The 25,544-nt window shown below is 35.9% G+C and overlaps 1 protein-coding gene across 1 annotated transcript in view; it reads right to left on the bottom strand.

The window, feature by feature from the left end:
- FAR1 (fatty acyl CoA reductase 1) overlaps window positions 1-25,544 on the bottom strand; it is a 63,932-nt gene that overhangs the window by 23,419 nt on the left and 14,969 nt on the right. Inside the window, exons 2-4 of the mRNA XM_012001517.1 lie at window positions 14,584-14,779; window positions 9,053-9,228; window positions 1,320-1,499 (exon numbers count right to left, since the gene is read on the bottom strand). Coding sequence (XP_011856907.1) covers window positions 1,320-1,499; window positions 9,053-9,228; window positions 14,584-14,772 — 545 coding nt within the window. The 5' untranslated portion in view covers window positions 14,773-14,779. The remainder of the gene's footprint in view (window positions 1-1,319; window positions 1,500-9,052; window positions 9,229-14,583; window positions 14,780-25,544) is intronic.

Raw genomic sequence — 25,544 nt, 5'->3', positions numbered from 1 at the left:
CACTCAACTTTTCCCACAGATATTAAACACTTCTGTCTATTGACCTATGAAGAAAATGAAGTAGATATTTGGGACCATCTAAGAAAATGAGTGAGAAAATAGAAATTAGGGAATTACAATGAAAATGTCTTGGTAATTTCTCATACTTATTTTTTTTTACAATCTGTTTCTTCATATTAGCAGGAAAGCCTTAAAGAAAAGACTGTGCTTATTTTAAGAGAAAGCAGCAGATGTTAACTAAGTAGTTAAAGCGGATAGAATCTCTGGAAAGAAAGGAGACTAAAAGAGACAGGGAAAAAGGACGAAAAAATTCAAAGATATTATATAAGGATTAACAAATGCGAAAATATGGTGGATACTGGAATGTTTATATAATTGCAGTCTATAGAAGTAAAAAAGATCTTTTTCTTGGCTGAACCTTGTCTGTTTGATGAGAAAGCCTAAGCTGCAGCAAATGAGAACAAGGTCATGGTACACACTACCTCATTTAATCCCTATCCATCAATACTCACAAATAATTTTCATGTAATAATTGCTGACAAGATCTCAATCCTCAGAAAGATGATAAACAGTAAGACAAAGGGTATGAATTAAAAGACTATGATTCCTCTGATTCTCTAACAATTAAAGGCCCCTCTATAGATATACTCCATGGGCGGGGGGTGGTAAGTGCAATCCTTTAATAAATTAGAGGCCTGCTATTAAACAGGCAGTCATGGGTCTCCACAGGTACTTCTTGGTTGCTAAGATTGATTCCCTGAAAAAGAGAGCACCTAATATCACTAATAAGATGTTCAGGAGCCTTCCTCCAAATGTTACCATTATACTTGGTCAAAAGTGAAAACTACACATCGACTTCACTAACATTTATTTAGATATTAATCTATACAATAAAAAGAATATAGGGGATATGCAAAAAATTTTTTAAGAAAAGAGATAAACGTATGTGTGTGTTTGTGCATGTGTATATGGGGTGTGGTGACGAGTAGAGGGAGAAGAGCTTGAATCCAAAGGTTGTTTTTGTTTTTTTTTTTTTGAGACAGAGTCTTGCTGTGTTGCCCAGGCTGGAGTGCAGCAGCGCGATCTCGACTCACTGCAACCTCTGCCTCCCGGATTCAAGCAACTCTCCTGCCTCAGCCTCCTAAGTAGCTGGGACTACAGGCGCCCGCCACCACGCCTGGCTAATTTTTTTGTATTTTCAGTGAGATGGGGTTTCGCTATGTTAGCCAGGCTGCTCTTGAACTCCTGACCTCATGATCCGCCCGCCTTGGCCTCTTTTGGGATCAAAGTAAATGTATATAAATTTCAAACAAACATACTCTAAAGAATCAATCAGCTTCTTGGGATCCACAGGTGGTGGATAGACGACTTCATCAATATGCTTTCGATTACAGTAGGCATATGCTGTTGATACATGCATGAACACTTCCAGATTCTTCATTTGTTGTGCAAGGAGAATAAGCTGTCGCGTTGCAATCACATTTAACTGAACAGCATCTCTGTTTAAAAAGAAAAAGTAACAATAGAAAATTAGGAAGCTATGTTATTTATTTTACCTGTTAAAAAAAAATCTTATTTTCATTAGAAAGGTAGAGAAACAGAGACAGAAATTTTTGTTTCTTTACAACTTAGCCTTTAGCTGTGATTGTGTGCATTTTATTTCCATATTAAATATGTTCACTCTATCAGTTGTGTTAAAAAAAATTTTTGATTATAAAATAAACTGCATTGCAGCACTTAATAATTAAAGTAGAGTGCTCGCTTTGGCAGCACATATACTAAAATTGAAACGATACAGAGAAGATTAGCATGGCCCCTGCGCAAGGATAACACGCAAATTCGTGAAGCGTTCCATATTTAAAAAAAAAAAAAATTACAAATAATAATAATAATTAAAGTAGAAATTTTAAAATTATGTAATTGTCCAGGAACAAACAGATAATTTCAGTCTTTAGCTTCTATGCACACATTTTGAAGTCATGCTGGACTTATTTTTAAAAAGTATAATCTTGCATAATATGGATGTGCCACAGGGAGAAAAAAACAGAATGGCTAAGTAATTTTAAAATGTTAAGGTACAGTCACTAATAAGGGCGATACAGCCAGAGAAAACTCAGAAACATTAAATTATATTAACATATAATCAAGAAAGAATATGTGTATTTCCCTCTTTGTAGCAATCAATCCAAACACTTTTCTAAGGCTACCTTATAAAATTCAAAGGGACATTATAATAAAACTGGTACATTTGTTACAAGGCATATGCAAAACCCCAAAATAATCTATATATTCCCTTCTTGGAATTTACTTGAAGTAAATAATTCCACAAAAGCAAAAGCATATAAGCAGAAAAGTTATCAATGAAGCATCATGTAATAATAAAAACCTAGAGAGCCCAAATATTCACTATGGAATATGGAATGACTCAATAAAGTAGGTATTTTATCACAATGAAAGAATATAAGTCACTAAAATAATTATGTGAAGTCTATAAAAACATGAAAAATTTGTATGAATAATACCAAAAAAATACATACAATATGATGTGAAGCAGGATTAAAAACAAGGCTCTGGAATCAGGACTGTGTTCAAATCCTGACTTGGCCTACCTATCAGGACATAAAGTTACTGAAGCACTCAGGCCTCAGTTTTCTTACCTGGAAATGGGAACAGTAATGAAACCTACTTACTAAGACTGGTATAAAATTAAACAAATAGCTTGCAAGCATTTAACAGTATTTCTAACATAGTCACCAAACAGGCAGTCAACAAATATTTCTTAAGGTAATGAGATGGTGGATAGATTTGCTTTGTATTAAACTTCTGTTTACAGCTTTTTAAAAACTGACCAAGAGATCTATTGTACAACATAAAGACTATAGTTAATATCAACGTATTTTTATCTTTAAAAATTATGAAGAGAGTGGATTTTAGGCATTCTCACCACACAAAGTATGAGATAATGAATATGCTAATTAGCTCATTTGACCATTACAATGTATACATATTTCAAAACATGTTGTACACAAAAACTTTGGTCAACTAAAAAAATAAAAACAAACAAAAGACTTAAATACTCAATACCAGTGAGAAAAATGGCAAAGTAATACACTGTTGTTGATACTACAAACTGACACAAATGATTTGAAGGAAACTAGGACATGTTCAAGTACCAGGAATTACAGAAAAGGTATATTTATTAATCTAGTTAACCTGTTGAAATTAACTCAGAGGAAAAACTTGTTCTAATCTTCATTTTTCAAATAAAAAGAAACTAAAATTCCTTAAAGTTTATTCTAAGTGAATAATACATAAACTGTGGTATGTCAACATGACGGAATATCATCAAATCACTAAAATTATAACTACAGAAAAACTTAGAAATACAGAAATTGTTTCTATATTAAGTTTTAAAAGTAAAATTAGAAAGTCTATATTTATAACAAAGAAAAATACTGTTCAAACACAAAGGAAATTTTTTTCAAAAACAAAAATAGTTTTCAGTACTTTCCAAAATTCTTTTATTTTCAGTATTTAAGAAAAAAATCCAACTATTGTTTTAAAAGGCCAGGATATGTCATAGATAGAATCCAGTCCACTTCACTGTAAAGCAGTGCTTTGATGTCTATCACATTTGCAAAACAATGGGGATAGGGAGGGTACTGTTTGGGAGAGGAATACAGAGAATATTTTGTTACAGGTTCCTGAGGACAGGACAACAAGTTCTGGGTCACCAGGAACAAGGAATAACTCCAGGAGAGAAAAAAAGTCCTGTGCCATATTTTTTCTTTTAATTTAATAGTATCCGAGACCCTATGAAAACATACTAGAAATAATTTTTTTTAATGAAATAATTGGGTTGAGCTCTTAAAATCATGGATGCATCTTTTTTTTTTTTCTTCCTTGTCTCAATTGAGGGAGAAAATCTGTTTAAGTGAAAATCCAACAAGAAAGACATTTCGCACAGAAGATACTGTCCACTAGACTATAAGGGAATGCACTATTTTCTTTTGCATTTGCAAAACAATAGGGGCAGGAAGAGCAATGTTTTGGGAAAAGTACACAAAGGATATTCTGTTACATGTCCCTGAGGATGGTGACAGGGTTTCTAGGTCACCGAAAATAAGGGATAACTTGAGAGGAACACTTCTGTGCCTTGCCTTTTTCCCTTTGCATCTGTACCTGAGAGCCCAAACCTGAAGCCATTCTGCGCCCACATGAGTAATGTCTAGTATCTCTCTGCCAGGCTAGTTAACCTAACTCTGTTTTACCTCAATCCAATTTCTACTCCATTGACCTTCAGAATGAGACTCTGACATGTGATATCAGAAGTCATTTAGTACTAAACAAAATTAATATTTTCGTTGTTTTGGTCCTACAGAGTCATAAATGTATCTTCAATAAGACAGGCTTTTGGGAGAGGGGCACAAAATGAGAAAGTCTTTGTAATTAGAATCCTTCACTAAATGAAGACATGGAAATCACTTCAAAGAAAAATTTAAGAAAAAAACTCAATGACCTGAAATGCCAATACATTTTCTTGTTCGTCTTTCTTCTACAGGCATCTTAGGTTCTTCAAAGAAATCTATGTTGATAATATTTCCAACGACCTTAAATCAGGGTTCTCATACTTGGCATAACATATACCTGGCAGTGTATTAAAAATGCAGACTCCTGGACCTCATCATCAGATACTTTTAACACATGAAATGAGGTCTGGAAAACTATTTTAAATAAGTTCTCCAGGCCATTTTGACACAAATCTCTTCTCCACCCTCCTGCCTCTGAGAAAATATTGTCTAGATGAGATCTCATCACTACTGCCACCATTTTTTAAAAATCTTAATGAAAATACAGACACAGACATTTAGGGAACAATGAGTCAATCTTAGAGTAAGGGGCTCAGTCATCTGTAATTTAAAATATGTCTCCAAAGCTGATTCTGACAGCAATGGTCCTAAAGGGACAAAACAAGGTCCAACAGTGACTAAATCACACCTAAGACTCTTGCTAAAAACAAGAACTCTGGAGTATGATTCCAAAATTAAAAAGTCAAACTTTGGCAAGTCTAGGAATATGCATTTTTAACACACTTTCCAGTAATTCTTAAGATTCTTAATACTTTCTAAAGTTTGATAATCAATGACCAACAAACTCAATAGTTTCTTGATCTTTTCTAAGCATCAATCTTAACTTCCATTCCTTTCTGAAAATCGTCCATATTCATACCTTGGGTCTTATCACCCAGAATTCTTCTATTTCTAAAATTTTGTACTATGAATTTTCCCCAAACCACACCATCTGTCCATCTATCTCTCCCTTCAGCCTGGTTTTTGTCCTCACACTCTCCAGTTTCTTGCCTCTCCATTACTGTCAACTCTACTGACCCTCTCTTACTTGCACTTCCTTTACTAGTACCTTCCCTTATACCAGATCCCATGATGAACTACTTAAGTCACTCCTTTTATTACCTTCACTTCTCCCCTCGCTTTTTTTTTTTTTTTTTTTTTGAGATGGAGTTTCGCTCTTGTGGCCCAGGCTGGCAATGGTGTCATCTCGGCTCACTGCAACCTCCACATCCCAGGTTCAATTGATTGTTCTGCCTCAGCCTCCCAAGTAGCTGAGATTACAGGTGTGCACCACCATGCCCGGCTCACTTTTGTATTATTAGTAGAGACGAGGTTTCACCATGTTGGCCAGGCTGGTCTTGAACTCCTGACCTCAGGTGATCCACCTGCCTCAGCCTCCCAAAGTGCTAGGATTACAGGCGTTGAGCCACCAGGCCCAACCCTCCCCACACTTTTTGTCAGTATTTCCTTATGAATCCTAAGCCTGATATCTATTTTTCACCTGTCTCAAGATTTAGGAACCACCACATCTGAAAATAAGTGAGCTCTATCTACCTTCTCTCAACTCTAATAGCATTTCACATATGTTCCTTAATAAATCCTTATTTTCTATCCTATATTATGGTTATTTTGCATATCCTATCTCCTCTAGATCACATGCACTTTGCAAATAAGATCTGTGTGCAATTTATGTTGGTTTCTCTCCCAAGGTATTGGGCTTAACGTTGTAGTAACATCTGAAAACTTCCTCCCAACAGTAAAAGCTTCATGCCATTTTTTATTTGTGGGTTAACTTAACAAGTAGTTATGAAGAGTAACTGTTAGTGAAACCCTGTCTCTACAAAAAATACAAAAATTAGCCAGGCATGTTGGCATATTCCTGTAGTACCAGTTACTAGGGAGGCTGAGGTGGGAGGATCACTTGAGCCCAGGAGGTCGAGGCTGCAGTGAGCCGTGATCTTGTCATTGCACTCTCAGCCTGGGCAATAAAGGTGAGACCCTATCTCAAACAAAAACAAACAGTAATTCTTTCATACGAAGTTGTTATATGCCTACCGGGAGTATTAAAGAGTGTCTGACCCAAACCTAACGTCCTATCACCACTTGGATGTCAACATACATTAAAATTGCTTCCCAGAAATAATTTCAATGTAATGACAAGGGCTAGATCAATGAACATACATGCCTTGAAAAAGGAAGAGAAGAACAATGTAATATGTAAGATGCCTTCTGCTATGGCATCTCTAGTAAAATAAGAAAATAATAATGAGAAGGTGTCCTTTTCATTAATGGTAGCCTTGCTTACCCTAGGTGGACAGAAAGAAAGTTCCCTGAAAGTGCTGTACTTTGATCCTACTTGTAAAGCTTCCCCTTTATGAGTTTTACCCTAATCAATGTTTCCTGTTCACCTTTCAAAGCATATAACTTCCCCCGTTAAGTCAATGAGGACTATATCACCATTAGCCAATATCTACATATGCTTTTCATGAAAACATGCTAAGCTTCATAAAGCTGTGTGAACTCTTTCTTTTGTCTATGAAGGAAATAATAAAAGCCAGAACTATGGGAGCAAAAAATCTATTATACTGACCACTTCACACTAATGAATTTTAGGAAAAGATAAAGCACCAAAAATTAGAGATCACATTCTCAATCTTGGAAATGCTAGTTAAAAACAAATAGTTAGACCTATATACAAAAATATATACACACAATGAAAATTTTAAATTTAAAAAATAAGGAGTTTTGTTAGTTTATGAGGGTATCAGTCCCTTTAAGATTTCTTATAGGTGTTACTTTTAAAAATAATTTTTAAAAGTCATTTGTATACAGCTTTATTTGAAGATTAATACATGTTCATAGTAGAAAAAATAATATGCAGGTAAGACTAAAAACCTACCTGTAACGGCAACATTCAAAGATAAATGTATTATCAGCAAATATAGGAAGACATGTACATAAATACATCTACACATATATTTTATGAAAATAAGATCATATTATAGTCCTAATAACATTCTTTTGTCACCTTTGAATCATTAACACATAATGGCTGCACAATATTTTACCTGTCGGCTGCACAGAAAGAGCTAAAAAATAAATAAAGTAACTGCTACACATTCAGATTTCCTGTCATGGACAGGCAAACAGACATCACTTAAACTTCCTGAAGGAAAAAAAAATAATCTTTTGAGAAATGTTACTTCAATTTTATAAATCAGGAAGCTGAGGCTTAAGGAGGTTAATAACTTACACAAACTCACCAGTAAATAAATCATATGGTCAAGATTAGAACTAATGTATGTAATTCCAAAGCTCATGGCCCTTCCATTACAATGCTGCCTCAGCTTCCTCAAGCGTACAATGAATTTGCCTATAATATTATAGTAGGTAAGGTGACCATGGAATAAAATAATTAATGAGAAAATACCTTGAAAACCCACAAAGGACTACTGCAGAGATCTAAGGGACTATTACAGTGCCCTCACCTGGAATACAGGCAAAACATACTGTAATGCTTTGGCACTGAACTGTCAACTTATATAATGTTGACTGATGTTTATACTTCCGTATTAGATAAAGACAATATGGGGAATAATATCAAACCTTTTGTAATCAGAACTTAATTTTTAATATTTTTTTATTCCTAATTATTTTGTTTGTAGAGACAGGGTCTCATTATGTTGCCAAGGCTGGCTTCAAGCGATCCTCCCACCTCAGCCTCAGAACTCAATTTTTAAACTTCTAAAAATGTATTTTATTTTTAAAATTGGCATAACTGTACATATTTATAAGATACATAGTGGTGTTTTGATGCATACAATGTATAGTAATTAGATCAGGGTGACTGGCACATCTATCATCTCAAACACTTACCATTTCTTTGTTAGAGCATTCAATATCCTCCTTTTAGTTATTTATCTTTAAAACATTTTAAAGAGAACGTTTTACATTTCAAGTAGCTTTGAAACCTATACCAAGTCTATACCATTTTAATTGGCATGGGACTATACAATTAGATTGACATTATAAAAACTGTGTTTTTAGCCACACTGTCAAAAAGAATGCTCTGAATTCAGAACCATTATTTGAAATGCATACTCATTACATTTTTTAGGAATAGCGGACATTTAGAGTCTTTTTCTTGCAACAGGCATCGTGAAAGATGTCTAAATTATTTTTTAAATTAATGTCCAACATACCTTGCCCCTAGCACTACCACAAAAGTTTGAAAATAAAAAAACTTTATTATTTTAATTTATAAGTGTGTGATTTAAATTTATAAGCAATTTTACCTTATCCTGTAAAACCTGAGCCTAATTTTGTTTATTTTCACAAGGATAGGATGTCAATTAGAAGAATAAAGCTGCTGGGGTTTAGGCTTCTGAAGAAAGAGAAGATAAACACTATTAGTTGTTAAGACTAAGTTTTCTTCTACTCCATTTTTTGCCTCTTCCCTGTTGCATGTTTAAATTCATGGCAACTTCTTCCAATAGACATGTATTAGTTATCCAAGGTTTTTAAACTGAGAAGAAGAAGAAGAAAATTCTTTTAACACTTGGTAGGACACTGAAAGCCACAGTTAACATATGGCAAACAGTTTCAAATCACATTCAAAACAACTTGACTAAAAAGTAGAATTAAAATGAGATTTTTAAATAACTATACTGAAGTCCAAATATTATATAATTACCTGTACTTACCTTAAATTTTCATTAAACCTTACTGTAGCTGCACAGTGGAATATAATATTTGTAGAATCTATGATCACCTCTTTATCTTCTTCACTAAGAGCCAGTTTAGGTTGGGTGAGTTCGCTGTTGATTGCTATAATTTTCTCTCTAAAATCTGGATTTTCATCTCTCAATCTGTCAAAGAGCTATCAAAGGGGAAAAGTATTTTAGGGCAGTATTTTTCCACTTTCTAACACTCATTATCACCATTTTTTCCCACCAAGGATGACTATTTTTTTAGAAACTTAAACTATGCAATTCCTAAAGTTGCTATTCTTAATTGCTATTATTCTGTATAGAAAACACCCTATGAGTCCTACACTATCATCCCCATTTTGCAGATAAGGAATCTGAGACTCAGAGAGGTTAAGGAGTTTGCTAAGTACATAAAGCTGGTAGTTCAGAGTTGAATTTTAACTGTCCATGCCTTGGCTGATTAGATTGTATCACCCCTCAGAATAGACTTCAGCAATAGACATCAGGACAATGTTTAAAATGATCATTCAGATTTCTAAAATCTAGATCTTAATTTTTCACTTCACTTCATTTTTATTTTATTCCCTTTTGGTAGATTAGAGAAAAACTTGATTTACATTCTACCTAAAATTTTAGAACAAATTTTTAAAAAGGAAAACAAAGTCAACATGTTAAAGGAAAAAGTTGGTAAGCAAATGCAAACTAGAAACTGAACAAACTTTGGAAGTATTACATATACAGGATTTAAGCTGCAAATTCAACATTCTTTACGTGTACCCAAAGGAATAAATTTGCTAGACAATCAGATCACAAAATGATTACAGTTTAAAGGCATATTCGATTGTGAGTCAAGTTAAACTTTTTATCCCAGATTTGACAGAGGAACACTGATGCTACCTCCAGGTCACTGCACTAACACATTTGAAGTTCATACTTGAGGTTTAATGGGAGTCTTAACTTAAGGAGAAAGACAAATAACATCAGTGCTCACTTTTACCTTCCTGGATGACTTTAGTATATAACAGTCTTCTCGCTCCTACTGATAGCTTCTACTGCTACTTCCACTGCTAGCACATGACTTGAATATTAATGTATTCTTATATTAATAAAAACTTACTATTTCACATGAGCCAGGCAGGAACCTTCTAGATTCTAAAGACACAATGAAATGGCCGTTGGTCCAAGTAAATGTACAATTAAAATATAGTGTTCTAAGTAATAACAGATAAGTGTTATGGGCCTGCATAGGAGAAACAACTAACCCAGCTTTGAAGGAACACACACAAGCTGGCTTCTCAGAGAAAATGACACTTAACAGAATGTGTGTGTGTGTGTGTGTGGTATGTGTGTGAGTTAGGGACAAAAGTGAGGGAGGAAGGCCCTGAAATTGCAAAGTAGAATAATAGTGTTTCTAGGCAGAAGAAGTAGTATGTATAACCCCTTAGAAATCAGAAGGCATTAACATGCTTGGGAAATTAAAAATAATTCAGTCAGCCTAGAACATAGAGTATGCAGGAAAAAGCAGCCAGAGTTGTATGGAGATAAGAAAGGCCAGATAACCGTGTCTTTTAAGCCATGTTAAAAAGATGAATTTTATTTGGGAGTAATGGTGAGCTACTGATAGATTTTTTTTTTTTTTGAGATGGGAGCCTCGCTCTGTTGCCCAGGCTGGAGTGCAGTGGTGCGATCTTGGCTCACTGCAAGCTCCACCTTCCAGGTTCACACCATTCTCCTGCCTCAGCCTCCTGAGGAGCTGGGACTACAGGCACTTGTCACCACACCCAGCTAATTTTTCTTTATTTTTAGTAGAGACTGGGTTTCACCATGTTAGCTAGGATGGTATCGATCTCCTGACCTTGTGATGCCCCCAACCTCAGCCTCCCAAAGTGCTGGGATTACAGGCGTGAGCCACCACGTCTGGCCGCTATTGATAGATTTTAAGCAGAGAGGTGATACAAGCATGTTCATAATTTTTAAAAAATCCTTTGGCAGTAATGAGTTTTAGGACACTCTTGTGGTTACTCATATCAAGATATTTACTGGTCTGAATCAAAATAATGGCAATGAAAGATTCAGGATGGAACATTCAGGATTTTGGCCAATGACTGGATTTGAGAGATAAGGAATGCAAATTTCATTAGGGTAGGGTCCATATCTATTTTGCTCAGCATACAAGTCCAAGAGAGCAGATCTTGCCTGGCAAGATAAATACTTTAAACATTTGTTAAGTGAATAAATTCAGTAGACTGAGGAACACAGGGAGAGAAAGAAGTACTGTTTTGGAGATACAAATTCAGTCTTGTAACTGTCAAGTGTAAAGTGCCTACATGACACCCCAGAAGACAGGTCTAGTAGAGGTGACTGGCTTTGTGGGTCTAAGTTCAGGGAGAGAGCTAGACTATCAATATAGATTTTATTAACCACATACAGGTCGTAACTGAAGCCCGGGGAATAGGAAAGAGTTTATCCAGGTAGCAGCAATAATAACTACCCAAGATCCTAACTATATGAAACTAAATCCAAATCTAATTTAAAGGACATCCATTCATCTCACATAAAACAGAGGGAGGCTGAGTAACCATCTCACTGGACCTAGTAAGATATCAAGGCCTAAGCCTGAAACTTGAAGAATATCAATCCTTATAGGGCAAGCAGAGGAAAAGTAACCTAAGGAATGACTGAAAAAGTACTTTTTAACACCCTAAAGTCATATTTCTTCATTCTCCTGATTGCTGATGACCTTTAATTCCCTTTAATATCAGCTATCTATACCACTACCACAAGGACATGATTATGCTGCTCTTAAATTTGCTAGATCTTAAATGTGATATTCTTCCCTTCTTTAGCCAACATCTCTTTACTCAATACCATCTTTTCTGGTGCTTTCAACCCACTAGTACCCAATTAGTTCCTACTTTACTAAGTTTACGAATGCCTTTTTAATATCCTTAATTCTCTTTCCTGAATTTACTTCATGATCAACTACTTCATTTTAGTTTTTATTTTTTTGAGACAGGGTCTCACTCATCACCCATGCTGGAGTGCAGTGGCACAATCTCAGATCACTGCAACCTTCGCCTCCCAGGTTCCAGCAATCCTCCCACCTTAGCCTCCCGAGTAGCTGGGACCACAGGCATGTACCACCTTGCCCAGCTAATTTTTGCATTTTTTCAGTAGAGACAGGGTTTCTCCATACTGGCCAGGCTGGTCTCGAACTCCTGGCCTCAAGTGATCCACCAGCCTTGGCCTCTCGAAGTGCTGGGATTATAGGCATGAGCCACTGTGACCAGCCATGATCAATTATTTTAATTCAATCTTCATCACCCAATGGAGTTTCTGTTACCTGAGACATTCGCGTAAGTCAGTGGTTCTCAACCAGGGGTGATTTTGGTCCCCAACAGACATTTGGAGATGTCTAAAAACATTTTGGTTGTCACAAGAGGGAGTGAGGCCAGGAATGCTCCTGATAACCCTATAATGCATAGAATAGGCCTCCAGAACAAAGAACTAGCCAGCCCAAAATGTCAATGGTACTGAAGCTGAGAAACCCTACTATAAGTCAATGTCCCATATGGTGGTATGTGCTCTTGGAATTATGTTCTTTATTCCTATTTCAAATCAGGTAGACCATACCTAAAATTTCCTACTAACTTTAAGTGCACACGCACTGCTATCTGACATAAAAGGGCTCATTTTTATGGACTCACCAGCAATGCTATACATAATGGAGAATACATGGCTTTAGGATTAAGTGGTAGGATATGCCAGGAGGTAACTGAAGGCATAAGATAAAATTACATAATTTCATAAAGTATCAAGTTTAGTCAAATATTTGGGGAAAAAACTTTTTTTATATTGAAAATAACAGCTGTATGTTCAGGCTAAACCACTGAAGTTCAATGAAACCTCAGGCTCTAAGTAGAAAATACTCATTTTCTTAGGCTTGGTGTGGAAGAAATTTTAGAAGCACTGCTCTAAAGACCCTGAAGAAGATGCCCAAGTCTTCTTCATGTTTTACTCAGACCCTCAATTCTGGCCAGCACATCAACTTAAATATTTGTTCCTATCTCCTCCTGACACGACTATCACTTCCTCCTCCTTCCCTCTTCCCTCTTAAAAACTGTCTAAAAGGCCAGGAATGTATCTTACTTATCCCTGAATTCAACCTCCTGCAACAAGTCAAACCCCCAGGACTAAACAGGCACAATAAATATCATCTAAAAAATAAAAAGTGAGTCAGAACAAATAACCCCTCACAGCGGGGAGAGGAATATTAGGAGAAAAATTAAAACATACCAATTACAAGAGGTTCATAATAAAAATGCCAAGATGAGTAAACAAAGGGCAAAGGGCAGAGACAGCAACAAAACACACATGTAGACATTTTACTTAGAACAAGTCTTGTGGTTTTATAGCCCCATTGATGACTCCTTCCTTATAGGTTTTAAGGGAAGCAAAGGATTCCAGAAGGGTTCAGCAAAGAATCAGAGAGAAAAAACGATTAAGGGAGACTAATGTCGACTAATTTGAATAATTTCAAAGTATAATAATAAATTTTAAACTTCTAAGAAAGAATCTTACATCCCATCATTAAAAAATAAAACCAACATAATGAGGAATATCTGTTGCATGGTGTCAAACAAATGCTAATGGGATATGACAATTAATTCCAAAGAACTATCATAAAGGTATATGAAGTTCATTCAAAGTCAAACTCTAGTTGGTTGCTATGAAGAGGGTTGCTACAGTTTCAGGATTTTTTAAGAGGCCTATAAGAATGTAGATATTCAAATGAGTGTTATTCTAATTATAAAAGAAATGTTCTACTTGAAATTCCTTTTTGAGATATGCCTGCAGTCAGATTCCTTATGTGTACCAAAATTGAGCTTATAGCTTTCCGATTCAACTTATTATTTATTAGTAAATGCCAGATAAATTCATTCACTTTGAGAGAATTCACAAACTTATGATAGTGAAATAATTTTACTCCAGCTTATTTCCATTTTTTCTTACAGTATTTTTCCCAAGGCTCAAAATGTTTGACATAGTCTTATATTCTATATGGCCCCTCTGTCATCTATCAAATGGGAATATGTGACTTCTCTACCTCCTAATACTGTTGTGGGGGAGTAAGTGGTGTTTATAAATTTTATCAAAGCACAGTGTCTCACAGAATAGTAGGTAGTCTCACCACCTAATTACTATTATTATCAAAAGACTATTTAAATTATTTAGTAGTTACAAACAACCTCCCTCAAATGTTCTAAAAACATACTTTAAATACCTACCATAAAGGTAATTTAGAGCTTGTTATACAATTTTGCCACTCACAGAGGAAAACTTTTTCTCCTTGTGATTCACAAGTCATATCCAGTTTCTTGCCATCCTGTAGGAACTTACTAAATTTTTTTTACCAATTTTTTCAGAATACGGAGGAAATATACTAAGCTACTGACGGTTACAATAATTACACACACAAGCACACACTTTTTTCTCCGTTACGAGTGCTCATTTTCCATACTTACCTTGCCACTAAGGACTTCTTCCACTCGCTCTTGTGGTGTCTGTCCAGCTTTCTGCCTCACCAAAACATATACTGAATTCACCTTAGGACAAGACCTCAGCAACTTTTCCAGAAGCACCTTCCCTAGAAAACCGGTAGCTCCCGTGAGGAGGACATTCTTGCCTTCATAGTATTCTGGGATTGAAACCATTTTGATCCTAAGAAAAACATGGCAAATAAGCATTAGTTTAAGGATTCACCATCATTCTTACATACTAAAAATCTCTTGGTATTCAAATAAGTATTTTTAAAAGCAGGCAAAAGTCAAAATAGAACATTAACAAGACAGGACTCTAACCTCTAGTTCAATATAGTAAAGTGGAAAGAAGAATGAGAACTATAGCTTATTTTAACCCTGTGTTTTACCCTTGTATCACCTCAGACAAGTCACTTACCTTCTCTGGACCTGAGTTTCTTTGGTACAATTTGTACTAAAGGATGTGTAAAAATTCCTTCCAGCAGTAAGAACCCAAATCTTCATTCAATCTCAGTTACACCCTAAACACAAATGAATGGTGTTTCTCTGACTCCAAAGGGATTTATAACACCAAATACAGGTCAGCAGCAAGACTCAATTACCTAGTTTGTGTAACACTGGAGGTGTCATATTCGCCTATCAACACCAACTGAAACAAGAAGAGGTAACACCAAGCCCTTTTTACTACGTGTCTCTTAGTGACAGTATATCCAAAAAGTGCTTAAATCTCCCTTTTTAAAAAGTTAGAGTAAGAAATACATGAGCTGACTTATCTTCCCTACCCAAATTCCACTGAAAGAGCAGAAAAGATATATTAAGAAAACAAACCATAATGAAAGGAAAAATAAAAACAAGGTGAAGAATTCATGCATTATATCACTACAAAAAGCTCTAACACATTCAAAACAATGCTCTGTATTGTTTAGAAATGCATACAGATAGAAAAATATTAATAGATGCATGAGAGGGAGTGTAATACAACCAGAGACAGAATAAGGAGTTTGAATTGTATTTATGTTTTATTTAAGCTGGGGAGTAGATACATGTGATTTATGTCCAAATTTTTCATAATTAAAAAATATATATATTCCCATTAACAACCTGGAAAAAATAGCTCCATTAAACCAAGCCAAACAAAAAGGAAGAAAGAAAAGAAATAGAAGAATTTCTAGAAGAAATAGGTAAGACTGAATTGGTAGAATAGCCATACCAAAAGAAACAGCAACCCAAGCAAAACAAGCACAGGAAAGGACTATAACGAGGCAAGAGCTCTTTTTACCAGTCCCCTAAATGGAACCTGGGAGAAAACACCAAGGTCAGGATCCAGAAGCTGGACTAAAGCATAAGGAAATCAAGGTAATTAAAAGACTGTTCATAGAACAGCAGAGCTACTCATGACAGTCTTACTTTCTGCATAAACTTTGGCTCCCGGGCTTAGTATCTAGATCTGATTGAGAAGAGCATCCAGCATGGGTACCAGGGACAAAATAGAAGTGGAACTGATCCTGATGGTTGCTTCAAACCTCCACAATTGAAGGTGGGGAAGGCAGTGGATCAGGAGAGAGCTAACAAAAACTTTCAAAAGAAAAAAGCATTTACAGCACTCAGAATACATTTTAGGTCCTCAGCCTCTGCTTCTGGCCTTAATGCAAGCTTGTCCAACCCATGGCCCAGGATGGCTTTGAATGCAGCCCAACATAAATTCATAAACTTTCTTAAACCATCATTAGTTTTTTTTGTGATTTTGTGTGTTTGTTTTAGCTCATCAGCTGTCATGAGTGTCAGTGTAGTTTATGTGTGGCCCAAGACAATTCTTCTTCTTCCAATGCGGCCCAGGGAAGCCAAAAGCTTGGATATCCCCACCTAAAAGGAAACTCATGCAGAGCTCTCAACCATACCATCTGTGAAAAAGCTCTTTTGAGGAAATAGACCTCAAAAAACTAAAGGAAGCCAGTATCAGCTACCAAAACCAAACACCCTATTCCATTATAAATACGAATAGATAACCACAGATCACCAGATATTTTAAAGAAAAATACCTACAAAATAAAGAAAGACCAAAATGAAAAGCAATAGAACTACAAAGGAAACTAAGGTAAGGAAAAATGTTAAGAAAACTTAAATTCCTATATTCTCCAAGTTGTTCACAAGACTGCTGCATCCATAATTACTAAAAAAGGAAACAAATAATATGAAAGCACTTAGAAACTGGAAATTCAGGTGTAAGTACAAAATCCAATAAATAGACTATTAAAATTAATAGCCCCCAAGTGACTTTAAGAAGGTCACCAGATTACAAGGTTTATATGGAGAAAAAATGTATTTCTATATACCAACAACAAATAGTGAAAAATTTTAAACTCAAAATTACACCACTTAAAACACTACAAAACACCAAAATTACAGAAAAAGTAAGTGTTGGTGAAGACGTACAAAAATTAGAACAATCATACACTGTTGGTGAGACTGTAAAATGGCTCAGCTCCTGTGGAAAAACGTTTGGCAGTTCCTTAAAAAGTTAAACGGAATTATAGTATGATCCAGCAATTCCACTCCTAGGTAAACACACCAAAAAATTGAAAACAGTACTCAAACAAGTTGACACAGGTTTGTAAGGTTAATTATCCCCTATCCGAAATGCTTTGGATCAGAAGTATTTCATAGTTCAGATTTTTTTCAAATTTGGAATATTTGCATTATGCTTACTGGTTGAACATCCCCAGTATCTGAACATCTGAACATCTGAAATCTGGAAGCATTTCCTTTGAGCATCACCTTGGTGCTTAAAAGTTTTTCTTTTTGGATAGAGTCTCACTTTGTCACCCAGGCTAGAGTATAGTGACGCGATCTCGGCTCACTGCAACCTCCACTTCCTGGGTTCAAGTGAGTCTCCCGCCTCAGCCTCTGAATAGCTGTGACTACAGGTGCCCGCCACCATGCCCAGATAATTTTTGTATTTTTAGTAGAGATGGGGTTTCTCCATGTTGGCCAGGCTGATCTTGAACTCCTGACCTCAAGTGATCCACCCACTTTGGCCTCCCAAAGTGCTAGGATTACCGGCATGAGCCACTGCACCCAGCCAAAAGTTTTGAATTTTGGAGCATTCTGAATTTCATATTTTTTGATTAGGGACACTCAATCTACAGCAGCACTGCTCACAACAGCCAAATGGCACTAATAACTCACATGTCAATCAGCAAATGAATAAACAAGTTGTGGTATACACATACAACAGAATACTACTGAGCCATAAAAAAGAACAAAGTTCTGATACTTACTACAGTATGAATGAACCTCAAAAACATATCAAGTGAAAGAAGTCGGACACCAAAGGTCACATATTGTATGATTCCTTTCATATGAAATATCCAAAACAGATAAATCTACAGAGACAGAATGCAAATTGGTAGTTGCCTGTGCCTGTGGCATATGGGAATAGAGAGTATAGAGAAACTGCTAAAGGAGTTTTACTTTCAAATGATGAAACATTTTGGAATTAGATAGAGGTGGCAGTTGCACAACACTGAATGTACTAAATGCGACAGAATTGCTCACTTTAATGGTGCTATGATTTGAATGTGTCCCCTCCAAAAATCAGTTTTTGCCAATGTGATACTATTAAGAGGAGGGTTAAGAGGTGATAAGGGCAGGAGGGCTCCTTCCTCATCAATGGGATTAAGGGCCTCATAAAAGTGGCTTCACTCAACATTGGGCTAGTTTGCTCTCTTGCTTTTCTTTTGCCTTCTGCCAGGCGAGGACACAATGTTCCTTCCCCCTGGAGGGTTCAACAACAACGTGCCATCTTAGAAGCAGGCAGCAGCTCTCACCAGATAACCAAAACAACTGGTACATTTTGATCTTGAACTTCCCAGCCACCAGAATGGTAAGAAATAAATTTCTGTTCTTTATAGATTACCCAGTCTAAGATATTTTGTTATAGCAGCACAAAACAGATGGAGACAAATGGTTATTTTATATTATATGAATCTCATCTCAATAAATTATTTTTTTAAAAACCATCAAGAATTGGAAAGGGATAGAAAAGATATATAAGACCTCTATTCTAAAACCTACTAAATACTGACAGAAATTAAATAATATCTAAATAAGTGGAGACATATACTATATTCCTAGATTGGAAGACTGAAGATGTCAATTTACCATCCTTAGAGTCAATATAATCCCAATCAAAATCTATGCTGTTTTTTTAATATAGAAACTGAGATTTTAAAATGTTTATGGAAATACAAAGAGCCAAGATTAGCCAAGACAAACATAAAGAACAAAGATGGAGAACTTACATTACCACATATTGAGATGTATTACAAAGTTACAGAAATGTAGTATTGGGACAAGAAGAGAATGGTGCAGAGTCAATTATCCATATAGAAAGAATGAAATTTTGACCTTTATCTCACACTATACACAGAAATTCAGATAAACTGGAGATCTAAATGTGAAAGGTAAAACAATTATGTTTCTACAAGATTACAGAGGAGGACCATTTCCATGACTTTCATGTAGTCATTTCTTAAATAGAATATAAAAAGGAAAATATTGCTAAACTGGACAAAACTAAAATTACATTTATCCCAAGACATTAACAATAAAGAGAAAAGGCAAACCAAAGTAAAAGATATTTGTAATCTATATCTAATGAAAACATTAATATCCAGAATACATAAATATGTAAATTCCAAATCAATAAGAGATAAACCAATGGAAAAATGGGCAAGGTTTGAACAAACAAGGAAGAGTATACAAATGGGCATTACAAAAGAGGATCGGGCCAGGAGCGGTGGCTCACACCCGTAATCCCAGCACTTTGGGAGGTCACTGGTCAGGAGTTCAGAGACCAGCCTGGCCAACATGGTGAAACTCCGTCTCTACTAAAAATACAAAAATTAGCTGGGCATGGTGGCACACGCCTTTAATCCCAGCTACTTGGGAGGCTGAGGCAGGAGAATTGCTTGAGCCCGGGAGACAGAGGTTGCAGTGAGCCAAGATCGTGCCACTGCACTCCTGCCTGGCCGACAGAGCTAGACTCTGTCAAAAAAAAAAAAAAAAAAAAAGGATCGAAATGACCAATTAGCACATGAAAAGGGGCTCAACTTATTAGTTATTGAGTTAAAACCCCTATGTGATCCCACTTCACTGACCCTCAGAATAAGGGTGCAGAATAACTGGAACTCTCATCTTACTGCTGGAGGAAGTACTGGTTGATATAATACTTAGGAAAGGTGGTACTACCTGCTAAAGCTGAACATTCACATATCATATGACCTAGCAATTCCACTCTTAATTATACACCCAATAGAAATGAGTACATATGTTCATCAAAAGAGCAAGCAAGTATGGTTATAACAGCACCATTTCCATTGGCCCAAAATAAAACCAAAGTGTTCATCAACAGTATAACATACACAGTGTGGTATATGCATATGATGAAATATTTAAGAACAATAAAAATGAAGGTACGATCGCTAAAACACAATGTGAAGGGATCTCATAAAGGGAGCATTGAGCCAGTAAGGCCAGGTAAAAAAGTGTGTACTACTATATGCCATTTGTATAAAGTTCAAACTAGGCAAAACTTATCTATGGCCAAAGGTCTTGCAGGGAAGAAGATGGAGTGACTAGAAGGTAACATGAAGGAGACTTCTGGGATACTGGTGATGTTCTATTTCTTGATATGGGAGGCTCATTTTTTAAAAATTCATCAAGCTGTCCACTTAGAAAATATGGACTTTCTGAATTTATTATATTTCGATAAAACATTTACTTTGAAAAATAAAAACAAACAGGGTGACCACATGTCCTAGTTTGCCTGGAACAAGCCTGGTTTATACATGCTGCTCCTGCTTAATTTTGATTAATTAATTTCTCAGAAGTGTCTCAGTTTGCATAATAAACTATATGGTTACCTTCATTATAATCTACTTCAGGTTTGAGACTATTTCAAGATTTCAATGATAAAAAGCCTAATTAAAACTATAGAGGATTGAAGTTCAGATGAACAGTCCCAGCTATTCTGAAGGCTGAGGCAGAGGGATCACTTGAGCCCAGGAGTTCAAGGTCAGCCTGGGCAACACAGAAGACCCCCATTTCTTTAAAAATAAATAAACAAGATGGTTTGATGTCAATAATCTCATATGGGAGATATGAAGAATAATTCTGCATCAATATAGTTCCTAACAAGTAGATATTAATGACAATTACATACTCAATATATATTAAATAGTATACTTAGAACATACCTAGGACAGCTAATTGTTTGAGCTTTTTGTTTTTCTTACATAAAAATTTATTCAACAAATATTTTTTAAGGACCTACTAGGTACCAGGCACCAGAAAGTTTTCCATAGGTGTACATATGCATCTAAGACAGGGAAAGATATTAAGCAGTTTTCTCTCTAAAAATTGAGAATTTAGAGCCTGAATATGTGATTAGTTCAACCCTAAAAAAAAACCAAAATGATGTACTTCCTTCAGTTATCAAGACATCTGCCCTACCAAAGCCTAAACAGCTCATCTCTCACCACCAAATAGCAGAAAATTTTTACCAAACTTAATTCTCCTCAAGCCTAACAGAATAAAGATTGCTTGCTAAGAGAGTTGTAGAATGAAGTGGCTTCTTTCAAAGCTATTAACAAATGATTTTATACTACTATAATGACTTACGGTTTTCCTCCTAGGGAAAAAAAAAAAACAATTCCCACAACTTAGCACAATGCCACCAAAAACTTTACAAGCACTAAATATTTTTAAACTCTGCCTCTGGCTCAAAGGAAAGCCGCATTAATTTGAAAAGAAATGTACTCTTGGCTTCCCCATCCAAACAATACACTTTACCCTACAAACTTACTGGCAAAGCCAATAAAAATGAGAGCTCTTTTAAGGGAAGTTCGGACTTGTCCTATCTTCCACAGTTCTGCCAGAGTGGCCAGAAGCAACTAGAAAAGCAAAAGCCATGAAAGGAATGCTGACAATCCTTCCAGAGCATGCTGTTCAGATTCCTACTACACAGCAAGATATCTACAAGTGCCTATCATCTGTTGAGAAGTAGCTGCACCACTGCAATATGAGAAAAGCTGCAACATTAGCATTCACATACATTTGGTGAAGGCGATGACAGGACTGTGGAAGGTGATTCACATTTATTTTCACTGTTCTTGGGCTGCTTTAGGAAATATCACCTAGCAGTTGTAGCTAGCTATTTTGTTCAAAACACACCTTATCTTTTGACTCAAGTTAAAGAAGCAGAAATCTTTCTGAAGATCAGCAAAATGCTGAGTACCATGTATCACCATTATTTTCAAGGAATTCACTTAGGCTTACTTACAAAGTGGGTTTTCCTAGTGGCTGTAAAAAAAAAAAAAAAAAAAAAATCACATATTTGCATTTGTAAGTGCCTTAAGAGAAACACATTACAAAGCTACTTAAGATATATTTACTTGCTAGGAGTTCAAGTCCAAACTCTGCCATTTAGCAGCTATGAGATCCTAAGATAAAGCTACTACTCTGAACCTGTTTCCTCATAGGCAAAAGAACACACGGGTCTCATGGACCAAAAGAGTCTGAAATGATCACAAATGGAGAATCACAGAGAACTTCTAAGGTAACACTCCACTCAACATAAACCTACACTTTTGTAACATGATTGTATTCTTTTAATAAATGCCCTAATATTAATGGAAGGTTAATCATGTTGTTTCATTAGTTTTAGAAATTTTGGGTAATTAAAGACAAGATCCTCTCATTTTCAACTTTTTAAAAGAGTTTTTAAAATAGATAAAGCAATTAAAATGAGAGATTGGAGTATTCTAATAATCAGAAAAGTATAAACCTGGTCCGAAGATGGTGAGTTATCACAATTGATTGTTCACAGTTATAGATAGAACTCTTTGTTCTACTCTTTCCCTTCTCACTACTGCACTTGACTAGTCATTTTTTAAAAAGCAGAAAAAATTAACATTTTTTTTTAAAAAAGGCTGCTTTTTGGTGCCAAGAAATGAGAATTCCTTTTTCTGTATTAGAATTTAAAACAGCTCAAATTAATTAAAACTTTTACCATAATGTTAGCTGATTATTTCAGATACTTGCTAAGCAGTAAGACAAATATGAACAAATATATAAGAAGTGGGGGATGGGGAAAGAAAATGAGAGGAAATTCCATGGGCCAGCCAGGTAGAATAAGAATGAAGTTTGAAAGAAGACTCACCAGTGATGAGAAAAATATATAGTGAAGAGAAGAAAGGGAAAGAAAAATTTATTTAGCACAAACTGTCTCTTTCTCATGCCTTCAGATACTATTTTCCAAGTCTCCTTAATAACTTTTCTTGCCTAAGGTCCCTCAGCTCATGTATATGGGTAGGGTGAAATTGGAACCAAATCTTCTAACTAAATCCCACTTTTAGAGAAGGCACATAAAGTTTCTACTTGTCCTTCAGCGCGGTGAGGCATCACAACATGAATGAGAATTGAGTGCACAGCACTAGGAGTTCAGAGAAAGTGAAGGGGTTAGAACTGATGATCCGGAAGGTCCTACCCAGTTCTAAAGTTGTATGACTCACCACAGGAGGAAACAACAGCAGTCTCCACTACAAGGCCTCAGCTTTTACTAACTGAATACAATAGACAAGAATCTGCTCTACAGAAAACTTTAACATATGAAATAAGACAAACTTTGCTGAGAATCCTTAAAAATTCCACATCATTGCTTTAATTAAAAGTTGATGGGCCAAACAAGCAACTCAGTATAGAAATTTTACTGTAAAAAAATTCAGGCTCTCTCTTCCTTTCTCCACCATCATTGTGTGTGCTCGACTCGGCTTCTCACCATGTCTTCTCACAAGAGTTTCCAGATTAAGCGTTTCCTGGCCTAGAAACAAAAGCAAAAAATGGTCCCATTCCCAGTGGATTTAGATGAAAACTGGTAATAAAATCAGGTACAACTCCAAAAGGAGACACTGGAGAAGAACCAGACTGGGTCTATAAAGAATTGCACATGAGATGGCACACATACTTATGCTGTGTCAAGGTCATGACCATGTTACCATATCAAGCTGAAAATGTCACCACTATCTGGACAGTTGGACATGTCTTATTGGGAATATATTTTTTTCTCTCTGTATGTGCTATGAAGGTACCAGTTGGCTGGGTTCAGTAACAAATATGTGAGACCTTGCATTTCAAAAATAAAAATAAAAAATCAGGTAGTTAAAATCTAAAGGCAATTAGACTTTACCAGGATTTCCCTGAGGGCCATTTCCAGAGGCAGCCAATAAGAGAGAGAAAAGATAAGTGGTCTACTGTCAACCTTAGAACACTACTCAGAAGACCATGTTCTAGGTGGATTTAATTGACACTATCAATTTGAATAAAAAGACAACATTTTCAGGTAAGATGCACATATCAAAGATTTATTTCCAACCCCACCCTACCTGACCCACAGAGAGAATCTTACCTAGAGAGAATCTTTTATTGAAATATTAGAAACAAAAAACCCGCAGGGCAGTAGAGGTAATAAGGTAAGGTAGAAGATAAGAAGTTTTGGGGTCTCGCTTAAGACTAATAATAAATTCAAACATGTTTCTACAAATACCTATACCAAGGTAATCCTATGGATCACTTCAGTTTGAAAATATGCATTGGAACTTAAATGCGTTAAACTTAAATGGTCACCATGTTCACAAAGCAATAAAGTACACAGACTAGTGAGCTATTAGGAAACTAAATATTTAGTGAAAACATTTTCAATACTGAATGAAATGAGGCCCAGCTTATAAACTGCTCCTTCCTAGATAACGTAGGCCCTTCATAGAAATAAGCCTTTCAGATAACCCGGTGCCAAGACACAGCAGAAATCCTTGGGGCACCGAGTCTAGCAGGTTTAGGTTAGAATCTAAACTTACCTGTTTACCTTGCCATTGAGCTTGCTTACCTGTTTGGGTCCGCAGTTTCTTTATCTTTAAAATACAGATAAAACACCCAATCCACCCAACTCCACCTCATAGCATTTTTGTGAAGTTAAACACAAAACACTGGGCACACAATTACATTTCCTCATGCATCTTCCCTTTACTTCTATGATAATGATTCTCAGTATGGTCCTTCAGCTGTCAGTCTGATCTGTAAGATTTCAGAAATAGTCTAAAAATTTTTAATGTGATGCTCAACCTATATTTTCCTTCTTTTACTAATCTTTATTACTTAAATTCATTTCACTTCTTTATTAGATGGAAAATGTACTAAAAACATTACATGGTTACTTATGTATGAAACAAATAATTCACAGGACGCTAACAGGATGGATTTCTTGAATGGAGTGTGAAAAATTATTCTCCCTCTTGAGAGAATGTTGATCTTGGGACTGGATGTACTATCTTCTGTGAGATTCACCTCGTTCACAATGTTCACTATGTTCACAAAGCAATAAACTACATAGAATATACAAATATAGTACAATACTCAATATAGTACTGCAGTCAAGTCTAGACTGGCTCTGCTCGTATGCATCTTTCTGTATCATCATTTATTGTACAAACCCAGTAACTAACAACAGGTATGTTTGTAAGGCCTCTTAGTTCCATGTTTTAGCTGCTACACATTTATTTAGGGAAACTAAGTACTGCAATGGAAAGTCTCAAATTGAATATCTAACCATTAAATCCAGTTACCTAAAAATATTACCACCTATAGCTATACCTGGAAGCCTGGCCCATTTACCTGTTTTTTTCTATTAAAATTGGCTCTTCTAAATCAAAACCTACCAATGAAGCTGGGCACAGCTGTTCGCGCCTGTAATCCCAGCACTTTGGGAGCCCAGGCAGGAGGATTGCTTGAGGCCAGGAGTTTGAGACCAGCCTAGGCAACATCGCTAGACCCCATCTCTATGAAAAATTGTTTAATTTCGAGACCAGCCTAGGCAACATCGCTAGACCCCA

Source organism: Mandrillus leucophaeus, unplaced genomic scaffold (assembly GCF_000951045.1).
Source record: "Mandrillus leucophaeus isolate KB7577 unplaced genomic scaffold, Mleu.le_1.0 Scaffold1178, whole genome shotgun sequence".
NCBI classification, from domain to species: Eukaryota; Metazoa; Chordata; class Mammalia; order Primates; family Cercopithecidae; genus Mandrillus; species Mandrillus leucophaeus.
Note: the sequence above shows the minus strand (reverse complement) of the source record. Positions and strands in the feature narration are given on the sequence as shown.